This window comes from Phragmites australis, chromosome 13, assembly GCF_958298935.1.
Source record: "Phragmites australis chromosome 13, lpPhrAust1.1, whole genome shotgun sequence".
In the NCBI taxonomy this organism is placed as follows: domain Eukaryota; kingdom Viridiplantae; phylum Streptophyta; class Magnoliopsida; order Poales; family Poaceae; genus Phragmites; species Phragmites australis.
This window is the reverse complement of record NC_084933.1, coordinates 16,972,323-16,990,662: the sequence shown is the minus strand read 5'-3', so window position 1 is coordinate 16,990,662 and position 18,340 is coordinate 16,972,323. Positions and strand designations below refer to the sequence as shown.

The following is an 18,340-nucleotide window of genomic DNA, read 5'->3' as shown; positions in this document are numbered from 1 at the left end:
TGCCACTGTGAATCCACCTATTGTCGTAATGGTTGGCTCAAATTTCTGCATATCATGCGACTTACTACTTGTTTGTTGACGCGAAAAGATGTTACGCGCCAAAAATCAAGCATCTCGTGTGCAATCCTGGACCAGAAGCTCTGACCAAGATAATTGGAATATCCGATGTGGATCCGAAATTCCGATGACAACTATCCGATGGGTAGCACCTAGGAAATCCTAGTTGTGGTACCACGCCGTTGGATCTTCGTCATCATCCACACTCGGGAGGGACCCGTCAGAGCGCAGATGGCTAATGATTTATCCGTGGCCGTTGAGATCAAGAACAAGTAGCAGCAGAAGAGAGAAGAAAAAGAGACGAGACTACAGAAGCTAGATAAAAGAGATAAAAATAAAAGGTAATGTAAATTGTATTTGATCGATTGGATGATGATTCTTCAATCGGTCATTATCCTCTTATATTTAAAGGGCGCCGGTCTTAGCCATGGAAAATTAGGACTCCTAATCCCAACCGAATAAGATTTATAAGATATGATTCGGCTATATCATTTAATCTTTGAACTTTCTATAATTGATATATCTTTCTGATTTGATCTCATAAGCTCCCATATATCTTCACAAAGTATTCTTTATTGCATAGTTGGGTCTTCTTAGTCTTGACCACCTACTCGAAGACCACCTTGCCTTGAGGCCACCTAGTCGAAGACCACCTTGCCCAAAGGCCATCTGTTTGGAGGCCACCTTGGCCGGAGGTCACCTTGGTCGGAGGTCATCTGGTCGAAGGCTACCTGGTCACTGGTCACTGGTCGTGGTCGAGGTCACTTGTCACTGTTCATGGTCACTGGTTGTTGATCATGGTCATTGGTCGCTGGTAGTTGGCCGTGGTCATTGGTCGAAGACCACTTAACTAGAGACCACCTTAGCCAAAGACCACCTTAGCCAGCGACAAAATTGCTAGAGACCAACTCCTTAAATTTGACCATGTCCAATAAGATCCTTGAATAATCCAAACTAGCTCTAACCTTCATTGTTGCACCTTATCATCTTCAACAGTTATCTTCCGACCTTAACCACCCTTTCTCAATTAGAGCACTTTGCCTTCCGATTCAAAACTGAATAGTAAGTGAATCGGCAACAGCTTTAAGTTCTTATCGTTAAACCACTCAGCCCCGCAATGACTATCATATATGCAAAATCTTGTAATCAACACATGCCCCCTCCCCCCATTTTTGGCAAAGCTTGCCTGCTAAAAGATAAACCTGACTCTTAAGCATGACTACAAGCTCAGAATAGTTGCTACTCAAATATCATCTTTTATTCCCTTGGGTGACAAAATAATTCATACTTCTAGTTTGGATATCCCTTTGAGCATACTAATATAACCAAAATAAAAAGTTCTAACAAATATTTCGGTTTTTAATACATAATAACAATATTCTGGATATGATTGTAGCAACCGATCACATCCATCCCCTTTTTCACGATGCCCAACTTAAATATGAAGACTCATAAAATGGCATTTAAGGATCATACCCAGCCCATAATGGATATTCAAATATACCTGGATAAGGAGTCAATGGCATATGCATTGACATAATAGATGATGAGTGTCGATATGGTTGCCAATGATTTTGGTACTCATATGCAGACTTAGATGATGAGTGATGATATGGTTGCAATGATTTTGGTACTCGTATGCAGACTTCTGACATTGTAATTGTCTCTTGGATCCCCATGCCTGGTCAAGACCACATTGATAAGCTTTTTCATCCTCACGCTTATCATGAAGTTGTTTGGATGCCAACTTCTACTTTGTTCTTGGGTAGCTTTAATAATTGATGTTTGAATATTAGTTTCAACCCTTTTTCTACCTTTACAGACCAAACCATCTTCCTCTCTTTCAACTTTTGTGTGCAAGGTTGATGCAGCAATCTCCCCTCTTGTGGATATGATAAACTAAGTGAACACCGTCTCAGCTATGGCTTCATGTTAGGCAACATAGACACTTCCATTCCCTTTTTATGCATATCCAATTTTCTTTTGAACGTAGCCAAACCTGCTGCTTTTGCATTGCTCCTAGCCAAATTCACAGTATCATTGCCTCTCTTCTCAACCTGTATACTAGTCCAGACATCATCAACATTCTTGTGACTAGCTCCAGCTATTGTTTTGTTATTATCACCAGCAACCGGGACAACAATACTAAATAATTGTTTACGCTCCTTCAAATCAGCTAACTCCTCCTTTGCATAGGCAGAAATTTGATTGACCATATCTCCTTCAACCCACTTGCCCCGCATAATAGCCGACCTTGCAGCAGCATCAATCTGCCTCTCATTCTTTCCAGCTAAATCTGATTGTCCATCAGAATTGTCGTTATCCTTGACACAATACACTTTGTTAACCACTTTATTTCCTTGTTTATTATTAGACCAATTTATTCGATCAAAACAGTCATTGTTATGATATGATAATTTGTCAAACACGGGTCTCCTTGGCAACACCCATCCCAAATGAAAAGAAGTAGAATGCATTTGAGATGGTGACATACTATTCAAACCTCATGTCGAGCAATGAGGAAATGCAGTTTGATAATATCTCCAAGGCATGGGCATTGTCGGCTTGTATGGAGGAAACATAACCTCTTCATTGTCACTCTTCTGTTGATAATGCTGATCATCGAGTCCTTACTTTGATGATTACCTCGGTCGTCTGAAATTATTAAACCAACTAGTACTTGCCCTGTCGGACTTTTACTTCTTATATTTAGCCAAAATCCCATTAAATGTAATCTTCATCCTTTTAATTATGTTCATGTCACTGCCCTTGTTATTACTAACTTTCTGTCTGCCAATCTCTGGCTTTTTTATTTTTGACTTCTTCGGCTAGCACTATTGTGCCCCCTAGAGCTTGGTGTTGATATTGACTTACGACCTTCTAGAGTACTTTCAATTTGCACCTTTCCCAAAAAGATCCTTTTTCTCTCCTAAAGGCCTTGGATGTTCGTCTCTAATAACCATATCCCTTTCTTTCGTAAACTCGGCCTGAGATGGCCAAACTAGGATACTTTTGCTCTCAAGTTTGATCATGTCGACAGGAAATGATCAAGTGCCCTATCGTATATTCAGGCTTTCAACAAACTTCAATCGTCCATCATTATCCGATTGATCCTTGTCCAATATCTAAGAATTATCTCCAATCACACAAATATCGATATCTTTAAATTTCTTTAGTCTCGGCCTTGTATCTCTAAATATGAAATAATCACAAAACTTATGCTCCATTCATGACACCAAGTTGAGAATAAGTAAAGTAACCCATATAAATACAATGCCTGACAAAGATGATGAAAATAATTCTAACTTTAATATATTACTATTGTCGGCCTCATCATATGGAGAAACAACTTAGCCGACAAACTCAACAGTGATTCTATCATCCCTACTCATGAATTTTGCAAGCTCTATTACTTCAAATCCTCATGGACACAAGATCATATTATCATGATCAGAGTACGATCTTCTACATATAGATATTGTCTTATCAAGTTCTATTTCATTTTTCCCTTGTGGCACACTATCAATTTGTTTATTAACATCTCTACACTTTATACACGGTTTGACTTCAAGCAGCAAGCGTACTTCTTTTTTATTTTCAGAAAGATCCAAACTATTCCTCTGTTCGGATGTAGCTGTTGTTATGACTTTGCTCAAGCTAGTATTCAAACTATTATCGTGTTCAACTATTATGTCTTGTTGCGTAACACTAGTGTTTGAAACTCAACCAAACTATTGTTCGGTTATTATACTCAACAACCCCCCTTTATTATGCTTAGCGACCAACAACTTTTCTGTTTCTTTAGTAGTAACTGACAACTTTTCATTTTCGCTAATCGACTGCTTGTATGCAATAGTAGTCGGCTTTTCAATATTTGTACTCGAACCTGATTATCTACTTACATTACCTCCATTACCTAATCTTTTGGAATCATCAAGCATAATATCAACAATAGATCTAACTATTGAAACTATGGAATTAGATTGGGAAACAGATAACATACTTGCAGATCGTATCTCTTTCAGCACAATATCAATGGATGAGAACTCCTTCATCTTAATGACGCATTGCTTTGTTTTCTGGTAGCGCGAAAGTAGCTTCTTCTATTATTCTTGCAATTCTTCTTCAATCGCGCTATGATCTCCTTCAAATACCTCATCAAGTTCTTTTGAGCTTGCATTTGTCTCTTCATATGATGAAGTCGAAACTCCTTTTCTCATATCAAATTGCCTCCCAGCCGAATTCACTATTTTAGCACTGTTCAAGCTAGGCATATGTTCGGTTGTATGCATTGTTCCTATAACACTACTACAGCCATAATTTCCTTCATGTTGCTTCAACCCAATAATCAAATAAGGTATGCATGAAGGTGAACTATATGTCATACTTTTGCATATAGGTTCATACATGTTTGCTGATTCTTCGTTTATTCGGCTATAATCCGGAACTGAAGTGGAGGCATTAAGTGAATCACATAACCATGGTGTTTCATAACTTTGGGGTTGTATATATGTAGTATTTTGCAAAGGAGCCCTAAAAGTTGCTTTCAGTAATGACCCGTATGGAATACCAGAACCATGTGGTAACGTAGTATGAAGGTGTATGTACGCTCGCTGAATTCTCAGCGACTCGGCTATAACTCGTATCCGAGGCATTTGTATTAGGCGCTTGCATACTTACTGACTCAACTACTCGGCTATGATCCCTAGCCAAATATGTGGCCAAGTTAAGTGAACATTGTGATGCTACCTTTGGTCTAGATGGCTCACCACAAGTATTTGAATTGGTAATATCATTTTGGTCATATATATTGTTCATCATCATAACTTGTTGCATAACCGAGTTAGATGAATACATTGCCGATGAATTAATATGTAAACTTCCTTGTTGCATGGTACCAATATTACCAGCAAATGGCGGCTTGAAGTAATTTGCCGAATTCATCATCTCAATTCGGCCATGTTGATCATTCATCAGCACTCTAGTTTGTGATGTCCTAAGTGGCATAAGCATTTCTGATGAACTGAGAACCACATAATCATGTTGCATGTTACCAAAAGAATTAAAATTTGGAGTACTAACGTCATGCAATGGGAGTTGTCTCTGAAATTGCTCATCTGGTACTTGAAACATTAAAGCCCTAACATGGCTAGATAAATCTAAACTCTCAACTAGTCTTCCACAATGTTTAGCTATAGTAGTACTAACTAATTGATCAATCATAGCTTTGGTATTTTCCTAAGTAGTAAGGGAGCTACTTACATTGGGTCGTACCTCGGGCTTTGTGCAGATATATGACAGTGCCATTACCATGAGCACAGATGTAAAATGCTCCCTTGATTAATCTTCGATCAGATTGATTATGGCTGAAAGCTTCGATTCGCCAACGGAGTCGCCAAAAAGTTTGTTAACATAAAAAGATACCGCACACCAAACACCGAGTACCTCTTGTGCAATCTTGAACTAGAAGTTGTGACCAGGATAATTGGAAGATCCGGTGTGGATTGAAAATTCTAATGATAACTATCTGATAGGTAGCGCCTAGGAAACCCTAGTCATGGCACCACGCTGTTGGACCTTCGTTATCACCCAAATTCAGGAGGGACCCCGTCAGAGCACGGATGGCTAGCGGCTTGTCCTTAGTCGTCGAGATCAAGAATGAGTAGCAGTAGGAGAGAAGAAAAGGAGATGGGAGTACATGAGCTAGGTAAAAAGAGATAAAAACGAAAGGTATTGTAAATTGTGTTTAATCAATTGGATGATGATTCTTCAAGTGGCCATGATCCTCTTATATTTAAAGGAGATTGGTCTTAGCCGTGGGAAATCAGGACTCCTAATCCCAACCAAATAAGATTTACAAGCTATGATTTGGCTATATCATTTAATCTCCGAACTTTCTATAATTGATATATCTTTCTGATTTGATCTCGTAAGATCTCATATATCTTTCCAAGTATCCTTTATTGCGCAGTTCGGTCTTCTTGGTCTTGACAACTTGCTCGAAGACCACCTTGCCTTGAGGCCACCAGGTTGGAGATGACCTTACCTAGAGACCATCTGGTCGGAGGTCACTTGACCGAAGGCTACTTGGTCACTGGTCGTGGTCATGGTTACTGGTCACTCGTAGTTGGCCGTGGTCACTAGTCATGGTCACTGGTCGAAAACCACATTAGCCAGAGACCACTTTAGCTAAAGACCACATTGCTAGAGACCAACTCCTCGAATTTGACCATGTCCAATAAGATCCTTGAATAATCCCAACCAGCTCTAAGCTTCATTGTTGCACCTTGTTATCTTCAACAATTATCTTCCGACCTTGACCACCCTTTCCCAATTACGGCACTTTGCCTTCCGATTCAAAACCGAATAGTAATTAAATTGGCAACATCTTTAAATTCTTATCATTAAACCACTCACCACCGCAATGGCTATCATATATATCAAATCTTGACATCAACAATGCTGAGCCAACCAGAAAAGTCAAACAAAAGACCACAACTTTGGAACTTCATGCCTTGTGTTTGGTCCACTGGATAACAGGAGTGCCCGTACATACTCCCGTCCTATGTTAGGACTAACATGATTTATTGCTGGAACACTGATTAATTTATTAAGCCATTTCGCAAGTCAAATAGTGTGGATTTGTGGATCGACTACGAATATAAAAAAAGAGCGGATGGAACCTGGCCATGCACGCAAATGATCAGCCAGCCAGGTCGAATCGATCGACCGGCCGGAATCAACCCGAATCGCGCCCCATCACCGACAACGCATATTTCAGACGCGCATGCAGATGCAGCCGACTTCTATGTTGGACCCTGCACGCACCGTCATGTTCAAATAGATCAAACGCAGCATAAACTATTCTGGTTCCAACTTTGCTACGACGGGAAGACATGCCGTTGATCATCTGATGAGCCTTCACGCCGCGCCCAACTTGCTTAATTCGACATGGAATCAAAAGGACGCCGCTGTTGCTGACTTGCACCGGCGTATTGTATCGTATCGTATGACTTGGATCTCACACAGAAATGAAATTTGACTAAATGTGATCAAATATATTCAAAGTAGTAGTATTTGGCTATGCTAGCTTGTTCTTGGGGTTAGGTCGTTTGTGGAGGTTCCGTGGGTTGGGTCAGGCTCTGTTAACTCTAGACTTCGCTACTGCTTTGGTTCTGTAGGACTTTGAAGCTTTTATCAATCCCGAGTTCCCGACATGCTGGAAAGTGGAAACACTCCTTTGGTCTAAGGAAAATCTATAGCAACAAAATACATTTTTATACTCTACCATTGACCGTTTAACGCGCATGAAAATATAGTACATTTTATCCATATTCTTTTATCTCCACTAGTCTCAGGGGCAAAACTTAAACCAAAAAGGACTATGGTGCTATTTCATTATACATCTGATAAAATATACAAATTTATATAAAGCAGGTTACTAATATAATTTTTTTCCTATCCAGATGCCCGTGCGCCACCCTAGATCAACGAAGTATTGCGCCTGACTAGTCTCACTCAGCGTTATGTTTCAAAGTGCATGCACATGCTGACATCCAAATGGGCGGAGAGGCATACGCACAAGCTAAAGTGCATTAGTGGTTGCTTATAATGGTCTGTTTGGCAGAGTTTTTAAAGTAACTCATCGGCTGAAATTAGTTGAGCTCTGCTAAACAGTAACTTTCAGTTTTTAGTTTTCTAAGTGAAATTTGTTGAAGTAGTTCTCTGAAATAAATTAGAAATTAGGGAGCTAAAATAATAGCTTCCTCTGATTCACTTTTCGTACAGAATCACTTTCTTCATATATTTTATTTTAAAGAATTATTTTCAACCACAAAATCACCTCCTCAAAAAATCAATTTCTATAGAAAATTTAGATAAAAAAAACTCTACCAAACAAACTTAGAATGTCATCGGCCCTTTAGTAATTGTTTTTCACGAGGCACGTGCTTTATGGAGTGCCATACCGTTTACACTGCCGTTTTGTTTTATGTGGAAAATCTGACTTGCTTATGGGCTGTGGAATGGCTTTTTGTCTTTTGAAACCTCATGCCCAACGTTGAACGTTGCACTGATGTTTTCTAAAACGACTTCTTCCTCAACACCGCAGGAAAAGGGATTGGATTAGATTGAGATGGACAGAACATCCCCTGAACTTACAGAAAGGTCCCTGGAAAATAACGAAATTACGTGGAACACTCGCAGGACCTCTGCTATGTCTTCCTCAACACCGGTCGCCTCGGCCGGTCTCCGATCCTTCCGGCCGAACTAGAGCTTGGCAATGGAGAGCTCCGAGGGCAACAACTACAACACCTACCCAATCCATCAAGGTTACTCCAAAACCTTGATTTGCCGCAACAGGCAACGGCCTGCTCTGAGAACGGCAGGGGCGCATTCATGAAACTCGTTGAAAGATAAATAATATTATCTACGTCCAATTCCAGCAAGGCGAGTGTCAAATAATATTATCTCGATCCCAAGGAAACTTAATTTCCCAGACCACCTCTATTAAAACTACTCATTCCTCGTTATTTCACGATCTCATTAAGCATGCACACGCTAATTAAAAAAGGAAAAATATATAAAGTATGGTCAAAAGTGTGAACTATACCGAAATGGATGACATAGTATAACGTAGGCCTACTTAGAACGGGTGAAACCAAAAAAACGAATAGGAAAAACGAAGAATAAAATTCCATTTCGTAACCGCAGCCATGGATCTGTTAGTTGGAGTGTTAGGTATTGTAAGAGCTTCTGCTCATAACAAAAGTTCCATAACCACTGATGTTGGATTATTTGATAGTATAGTTTGATTTCTTAAATCATATATTTTTATATTGAACTTAAAAAAAATTGCTGCAGTGTACAAGTCCAAGAGAGATAATTGTTCCTTCGGAATTTGGCAACCATATACAGTTTTATACATTAAGGGCCTCTTTGACGTAGGAATGAAAAATACAAAAGAAACACAATAAGTTGAAAGGAATGCAAGCACTATTAAATAGAGTATGGCAAAACACAAGGAAATTTCTTGAATCGCTGTTTGGATGGTACGTAGAAAGAGCACAATAATTTACAGAAAGAACGAGTCATAGGATATTTCCATAAGGATGGAACTCATGTTGGAGTTCCTCTTGAATTTGCATGGAACAATCTGTTCCATTGGTATTTTAGAGCCTTGCTCCTCTGTTCAAAGGGCTCAACTGCAAACTTTTCCATTCAATTTGCTCTTTTTAAAAAGAACCGATTATCTCGTCTTCTTTTTATATTCCTAAAAGGGCCAAGTATACAACACAAATTTTTGGCCTTGGTCCTGGACATTCAGTTGGAACCACGACTGCACGAATTAATGCGGTAAGCGCTGTACCAGTGAAATTAATTGGAGGTTGAAAGTTTTACAAGCTGATCAGCAGCTGACGTGCGAAATTGTGAAAGCCTGCGACGAGATCAGTCTATGGAAGGAAGTCGACGGGTCGGCCGCGGGACACACAAATTTCTGGTGTCGACGGGTCGGCCGAGAGGTCAAAAGCCGCAGAACATTTCGTGTTCTGTGCAGCTGTGCTCCCTCGAGGTGGCCGCCCCGCCCCGTCCGGCAACCACGTACGACCCCAGCTCCTGCGGCCGCCATGGATTTTTCGTCACACCAACCAGAGCTCAATCAACCACCACCTGCGTCAAAACACTATACTACTTGGTACAAAAGAAATCCACCCAACGAAGAATTTCTCTGTTTTTTTTCTCCCCCCGCCCCCCCCCCCCCCCCCGGTATAAAAGCTTCGTCCCGTCTCATTTTGCTCCAGAACCTTTCCCGTTTCGACCCAGAGACTTTCTCTGTTTTTTTTCCCTCTCCATCTTAGGAGCGTAGGTAGACGGCCATATCCACACGCGCAAGGTGTGGTGCGTGCAGAACAGGTAGCAGGATCAAGAATCCATGGAGCGGTCAGTGCCGGCGCCGGTAGAGGTGCCCAAGTTCTTCGTGTGCCCGATCTCGCTGGAGATCATGAGGGACCCGGTCACGCTGTCGTCGGGGATCACCTACGACCGGGACAGCATCGAGCGCTGGGTGTTCAACGGCGGGCACGGCGACTGCCCGGTCACCAAGCTGCCATTGGGCGCCTCCGGCCTCGAGCCCACGCCGAACCACACGCTCCGACGGCTCATCCAGGCCTGGTGCGCCGCGCAAGCCGTCGAGCGGTTCCCCACCCAGCGCCCGCCCGTCGACGCCTACCGCGTCGCCGCGATCGTGGACGAGGCGAACAGGGGTGGCCAGCAGGAGCTCCTGGCCTCGCTTCGGGAGCTCGCGGACATCGTCGGCGAGAGCGACCGCAACCGGCGCTGCGTCGAGGGAGCGCCCGGCGCCGTGGAGTTCCTTGTGTCCGTCGTGAAGAAGCACGCCGCGGGCACGGCCAAGCTTCTCGTGGGATCCCAAGCGGAGATGTACGGTGTGCTGGACTCGCCCAAGGCGAGCTCGCCGGAGGAGGCGGCTCTGAGCATTCTGCATTCGGTTAAGCTATCCGAGGAGAGCCTAAAGAGAGTCCTAGACGGAAGCGACGATTTCTTGGACACCTTAGCGTCCGTTCTGCGGTGGCCGAGCTACCGGTCGCGCACGTACGGGATCCACCTGCTGAAAGCGGCGTTGTCTGCGATGACGCCGTCGCGCCTGTCATCGGCAAGCACCGAGCTGGTCGAGGCCGTGGTGAGAGTGGTGACGGACAGGACGTTGTCGCCAAAGGCGATCAAGGTGGCACTACATGTGCTTTGCCGGCTTTGCCCGTGGGGCCGGAACCGCATCAAGGCGGTCGAGGCCGGCGCCGTTGCGGCGCTCGTGGAGCTGCTCCTCAACGAAGGGTACGGTGGCAGCAACGGCCGCGGCGGCAAGCGGACATGCGAGCTCACAGCGGTGGCCATGGACCATCTGTGCGGCTGCGCTGAAGGGCGTCTGGAGCTGGTTGAACACCCAGCAGGGCTCGCGGTGGTGGCGAGGGCGGCGACACGGCTGTCCCCTACAGGCACCGAGAGCGCGGTGCGCACGCTGCACGCGGTGGCAAGGCACTCCGCAACCCCGGCGGTGCTGCAGGAGATGCTGGCCGTCGGGGTGGTGGCGAGGCTGCTGTACCTGGTGCAGGCCGGCGTCGACGGCGAACGGCCAAGGGAGAGGGCGAGGGAGATGCTCAAGATGCACGCCAGGGTTTGGAGGGGCTCGCCGTGCCTGGCGTCGCACTTGGAATCCTACCCTTGTTGATATCGCATGACGCAACCGAGCAAGATCGAAGCAATTGCTTTGGTGATCATTCTCACCTTCAGTCTCATCTTGTTCGTCCCATCATACGATTCTTTGTAAATTGGCAAACCTTTTTCTTTGCTTCCATTTTAGCATGTAAAGACTGTATTCTTAAACCGGAAGGTTTGATGTATAACTTCCCCAAGATTGGAGTATTGAATCAAGAGATACGTTACACTAGGTATAAACTGTACACATTTGGAAAAACACCATTTCGTTTATTGATTTTCTGTTTGCATGATCGACCAATCATTGCGGTAATGCTTTGCTGTTCTTCTCATGTTCAGTACGTTGACAAACTAATTGAGATGCGATCTCGAATAAACATTTGACGGCAGGTCAGTTTGGCAGAATAAGGTAGTTGAACTTTGATACAGGTGCGCTACATGTGAGCGTTTTTCCATTTTGCAGTTTATTTAGAAATCTATGGAGTGTGTACGCATGAATGTTCTGTATACTCCATTGAACAGGTCCGCATGTATTTGCGGCAGCTAGCGTGACAATAAAAAATTGTTTTCCTACATTTTACTTATATTTTTTTCTTGTCGACAAGTTTAAATACATATTCTGGCTAGGCTTTTATTTTCCCGAACCTCCAACCTAGAAACAGGGTAGACAGTGGGCCGGGGATGCAAAACCAATGTGTAATTTATCGCAGCCGCCGTTCATTCATCCCACTCTTAATTCTCTTCATCCATTATATGATTTTTTTCAACTACTTCTACAGTATGAATCCCAACTTAAATAAACGGTTCTGATAAACTATATGTATACACATATGAAAAATTCGCTTCTAGGGGCTAGAGTATTGCCAACCATGTTGATGCCTGACGGTGGATGATGTCGAAACTAAACAATGAGCGGAACGTCAGGAATTGGAATGATGATAGTCAATAATAGGAGGCTAAAGAACATCAACGACAAATGGCTGATGGTCGTGCCTGGCAGTAGACGTTGGGGAAACCAAGCAAAGAGTGGAACACCGAGAATGATGCTGGTCATTAACAAGAGGCTAAAGATCATCAATGACAGATATGGTTGATGGTCGTGCGGGAAGGTAGGGACGGCAATAAAAGGTGGAGGAAGAAGAGTGAAAAAGGCGGTAGTGCTTGGTCCCTTGTGCTGATGAGGAAGGAAGCACACCCGAAGAGGAATTGGGAGATGATGTCCGGTTAGTATGGGAGGGGGTTACGATCTTACTTGAGAAGGATCAAGCGATGGACTCTCTACATTCAAGAGGAGGGAACAAGATTTGGGGAATAGGGAAAGAAAAAATGTTCATCCAAGTGTCTGCAATCTGCCTAAGTAAGAGATATTCATAGATCAATACTTAGATCTACTGTTTTGTTGCTCTAATAAGCGATTGAAATATGTAGACTCACGTCTTCCCCCCCCCCCCCCCCCCCAAACGTTCTTCTTCCTCTTCCACACGGTTAAGATTTTTTTTTACTTTTTTAAGATCCGGGCCCCCTTTACCAGCCTTCTTTGAATGCTTTTTACAGAGAATATGCGGGAGGAGAGCCGAAACCCCGACTCACCTACACCTCCAGGATTTTGCTACATACCACTTGCCGTCCGCACCACACGATTAAGATGGGGGATATTGATAAAAAAAAAAGTCAAGCGGAACGACAAACACACTGTGCACCATATCATTAGTAGTTGCCTAGTCAAGTTTCAGTTCCTCGCACCTGCAGCTACTAGCGCCCACCGCGAGAGCCCCTCGATCTGTTTCGGAGTAACCAAACTCCCAGATGCATGGTAGATGCATGCATTGGCCGTTGGTGATGTGCAGCACAGCACGGCAACCGGGTAGGAACAGGTTAGGTGGCTGCAGACAAGTGGGGAACCGCGAGCTCGTGGCGAAACGCCTCTGACCCAGCCTGGAGCCCTGGACCACCGGGGCTCGATCGGCTGGGGCCTGGGGGACTTTGCAGCATGCATGATGTGATACTATATAGTACTAGCGCAAGTAGGATCTTCGATCTGACTTCGTATGAAGTATCCTAATAAACTCGAAAAGAATGGCCACTGCACCTCGTGGATTTGATATAAGGCTAGTGTGTGCATGCGTGTCATGGCTGTACGCATGCCTCATGCAGGCACGAAGGCAGCCGAGGAGTCCCATTCGAAGCTCCCGCGTTTTGTTACGTCAGACGGATCAATCAGTTCATATACGGAGCGCGTAGCGTCTGGATGCCTGATTATACCTCCCTTCTCGTATAGATATCATCTTAAAACGTATATAATTAAATTTTAGAAACTTTAATCATTAATATATATAAAATTATTAAGATTTGATATATAAAAATAATATTAGTGAATTTGTCATAAAAAAATATTTTGACATCATCTAATTTTTATTAACTTTTATTAAGAGTTAGTTATCAAAAATAATAATCAAATATAATTGTTAACGACCATATCGATACTCTAAACTACAAGTAAAAGAAAACGAATGTAGTATTGAGCTGCATGTGCATGCACTGACCAAATCCATCGTTCGGAGAGCTGCATGTACCGACAAACTTACCTAAAAAGTTAAGCTGATAGGGATTGAGCTGCATTTGCATGCACCGACCAAATCGATCAGTTCACATATGGAGAACTGGATGCACCGACCAACTTCCTAAAAGACTAAGCTGTTAGTAAAAGTTAGACAATTTACTTATACTTCAATACTTTCAAAGACTCTTTCAGACTTCGGACGTAGAATAGGAGAGGATGACAAATTATTTTATTAAATTGTGCTGGTAGGATTTGTACTTGAGACCTCTAGCTTTAATATCATATTGAGCTGCATATACCGACTAACTTACCCAAAAGGCTAAATTGATGAAGAAAGATAGACAATTAAATATACATTAACACCTGTATCAACATGGCGGATTTAGGACGGGTGGGCCTTGTGATATGCTGCCAATTAGTGTGTGTTTTGTTGAAGGGAAAGATTAGATGGGTTATGAGCATCTATGTTTTTAGGATATATCCATCTAAGTTGTATGTTTGGTTAGGTAGATAAGATGATTCAATTTTGTATTTGTTCGAAGGAAGGAGGGTGAATATGATGAGATTAATTAACTAAATTATATCTCTTAATTTAAAATAATAATAATTAACTATACATTAATCAACATGGACTAACACTTATCAATGATAATCTTATCATAGTAATATAAATTAATAACAAAACATGCTAATTATCACTAATTGTACTCTAATCGACACACCAATCATACATTAATCAACACTAATACTTATCAACCATAATCTCATTGTAAGACAGAGAAAGATGACTAAATGGGTGAATATAAGTCTTACCAAATTCTTAGATGGCATATTCAAATCTTTTCACCCAATGCACCTCAAATCAACACACGGAAGCAACAAAACTAAGAGAAATAAAACATAAAAAAAAAATCTTTAAAAAAGCATGGCTCTCGTGGATGAATATGAACTCTAGGTTCCATAGAAATCAATTCCAAGAGTCATAGTCACAAAAACCTTGTAACTTGATTCACTTAGATTCGAAGAAATAGGCATTTGGATGAAGAAAGTCTCTAAGTTGGTGATCTAGAGACAAAGGATGATTTAAGATAAATTCATAGATGATTCTTATCCCTTTAGCAATAAGAAGAGCTACTCCAATGTGATAGAAAAATTTAGCCCTTCAACAAAAATAAAAATCACAACAAAATTTGAAAACTTGCAATCAAGCAAGGGAACCAAGAAAAGAAAACTAGAATGAGATGAACACAATCATAAAAGTAAACATAAACTTCATTGCTTATAAAGGAACACCATATTTTCGACGGATTACAAAATATTTTTACATACAAAAACTCCCACCTAATGCATAGGCTAAACACTCATCTCTCACTTCTAAAACCCTTGCACGTAACTCTCTAATGGCTGGCTCAAAAGGGCTCAACCAGCCCTCTCCTCTATTTATAGTATATGTTCCTTAACCTAAGTTTCCTATATTGTTCCCGAAGTGTCTATCTCTTCCAATATACTCTTACGTACCACCGAGGGCATTTTCATCCATCTTTTTCCTCGTCCATCGAATGGTCGTGGCTTCTTCATAACTTAGCTTCGTCTCGATGCAAGCTTCGTGATGATATCATGTGCACTTCACACTTTCCCATGGTTTTGAGGCCAAATGAAAGGACAATGATATCATCTAGAGGGGGTGAATAGGAGTATCCTGAAAAATTTACAAACTAAATGTAGTGGATTAGCAATATGCGGACAGTCCGTAGATTTTTTTGAGTCTCCGCAAATGTGCAGACACTCTGCAGAAATCTGCAGATACTTCGGAGATTTAGTCAAGAGATGCCTATGCAATATAACGTGGATGAAATCCACGAATTACCCATCACCAGTTGATGTATTCCAACTTATTTCAGCAAGTACCTGCAGCTCAAAGTTCACAAGAAAGTAGATCGAGCAATATGCATAAATATTGAGCAAGAACTAAAAACAAAGAAATAAGAGAGGAGACACACAATTTGTTTCCTGAAGTTCGGGTATCTCCTCTAGAGATTCCTACGTCTCTGTTGGGGGGCTCGATCACACTTGAGCCGTGTCTCTCTTAATCCTTTTCCTCTTTAAACTCGATCACACTTGAGCTTGGCTTTCACTCTTGATTTATTTCCTTACGGAGGCGAAATTGAAGCATTCACAAACTTTTCGTGGCACATCACAACCTTGGGTGCTATCCGGTGACGTCTAACTGCCTAGAGGATTGAATCCCCAGGAGTAACAAACACTCCGCGAACTTCTTGCCGATGAACTCGAGTGCTCAAGATGGGAGTTATGCTCACTTGCTCTCAATCTTCCTATCTCTCAACCCAACTCACTTTTCTTTTTAAATCACTCACTAAATTGGAGTGGGAAAGAGTTCTTTCAGCTATAGAATGATTTTCTTTCGTGCCCCCAGTAGTAGCAAAGGATGGAGGTGAGGGGGTATAAACACCGAACTGCCCAAAACTAGCTGTTACACCTAAGAAAATGCGGACTCTCCAAAAAATTTGTGGACCCTCCGCACTTTAACACAAGAAGTTGTTGTTGTTTTTTTTTTTAAACAAGTCGTTAGACCTAGAATTTGTGGACCCTCCACAAAAAAATGGACTCTTCGCAAAAAAAAAAAAAAATACGGAGTCTTCGTAGTTTAACAAAATAGCCCAGGTCACCGAAGAGAAAATGCCATAACTTTTGATCCCGAAGTCTGATTTCGGCGATTTCGGACTCTATAGAAAGCTTATTCAGAGGACTACATATCCCAATTGAATTCATGATATTAAACCCATAGAAGCTTATTCAGAGGACTACATATCCTAATTGAATTCATGATATTAAACCCATAGAATCAAACTACGGACTCTTTGAAACCCAATTCGTATACTTCCATACTTTTCGCACCTGGCTCCTAAAGTAAACTCTCATTTTGGGTTTGGTTAGAAACTCTTGAACACTGAGATATAGTAATTAGCTATACATTGTATCCCTCTTAATAGTGTGGCATATCTATACTCAAATTCAAATATAAGACTCGTTAGAATCACATTTGAGCCTTCAAATACCTTCGAGTACTGCTTTTTTCTTTGAAACTTTGAGGGTTGTCAACTTTCATATAATCTTCACTCGATCTCTTCTTGATTCTTCATATGATTGATTCGAATCATTCATAGCTTCCCATGGCCTTACACGGTTCATTGGCATAAAGCTTTCACTCGCTCTTCACCACCACCTTGGTCCTTCAACGCTAAACTATTTGCTTGCCCTTCACCACCGGATAGTCCATCGCAGCCAAGTCTTGCTTGCCCTTCACCGTCTTGCTATAGAAAACTATTTTGTATTCGAGATCTTCAATAAATTTAATTTATCATATATGGAATCCAATCTTTTTCTTCACTCTTGGCATTTATGATTTCAATTCAACTTATGCTTTCTTATGAATCATAACCCCAACTCACTCTCAAGTATAAAGCATATGGGTTAGTCCATAAAATCTTATTGACAATGATATATCTTTAGTTACTTGATCTTCACAAGTAATTTAGCTTTCATGCTTCAAGCTTCTTCTTCTTCTTATGAGCACCACTTTAATGATTTTGATGCAATTCTTTGAACTCATGGTAATTCTCAACGAATCTATGCTGCTTTATTTATGCATCTCATATGGAATAATCTAATAGCAATTCTCAATATAATTATTAGTTCATAGGTATTGTCATTAACTTACCCGAGCATCACTTAGAGCTCATTCATCTTGATGCATATCTCTTCTCCTTGCATCGCCTATAGAACAACCTTCTAACAAATCTCAACATAATTGTTAGTCCATAGATATTGTCATTAATTACCAAAATCACACATAAGAGCTAGATGCACTTCACCAAACCGCGAAACTGTCTCACACGCTTCTCAAAGCCTAACTTACCGCTACTTGCTTATACCTTAAGCAAGCCACCCGATGTTGACGTGTGTACTCATTTTGCGATCTCGACTATCGGTAAGTCTCTCCCGCTTCCGATCCTTCAGGTCACCTTGTCACTAGCACCGTCATCTTTTTCGCTTGACTTTGCCCATACGACGTCTTCATCTACCATCTCATGCCTTGCTTGCCCTCCATGTGTACAACTAAGTTCGCCCTTGACTTCGCTCGACCTCCTTGATCGTCCGACACCAAGCACCCGACTTATCCCTGATCATCTTACCATCGACTACTAAGTTGCATCCATCATCTACACATAACAAGACAAGCACACACGTTTATCTAATTCCATCTCTAATTAGTCACAATAAAAAAATTCCTATAGAAATGCTCATCTCACAAACATCGTGAACACTGGATGATCCGATGTACACTCCTTCTGAGCACCAGATCATCCGGTGTATGTAATTCCATCTTCCATTGCATGAGTGCAAAAACTGTGGAAAACACTCTTGTGAAACCTCCGATGTACACACTGGACCATCCGACATGTAGAAAAGCTC

The 18,340-nt window shown here is 41.8% G+C and overlaps 1 protein-coding gene across 1 annotated transcript; it reads left to right on the top strand.

The window, feature by feature from the left end:
* The first annotated feature begins 9,870 nt into the window (after nt 1-9,870).
* LOC133889001 (E3 ubiquitin-protein ligase PUB23-like) lies at nt 9,871-11,526 on the top strand. The gene has a single exon (XM_062329429.1). The coding sequence runs from the start codon at nt 9,989-9,991 to the stop codon at nt 11,297-11,299; it is 1,311 nt and encodes a 436-aa protein (XP_062185413.1). The 5' UTR covers nt 9,871-9,988; the 3' UTR covers nt 11,300-11,526.
* The last annotated feature ends 6,814 nt before the right edge of the window (nt 11,527-18,340 follow it).

Bases quoted from the DNA above. Each gene is read 5' to 3' on its own strand.
- LOC133889001 (XM_062329429.1), top strand. From the start codon at position 9,989: ATGGAGCGGTCAGTGCCGGCGCCGGTAGAGGTGCCCAAGTTCTTCGTG.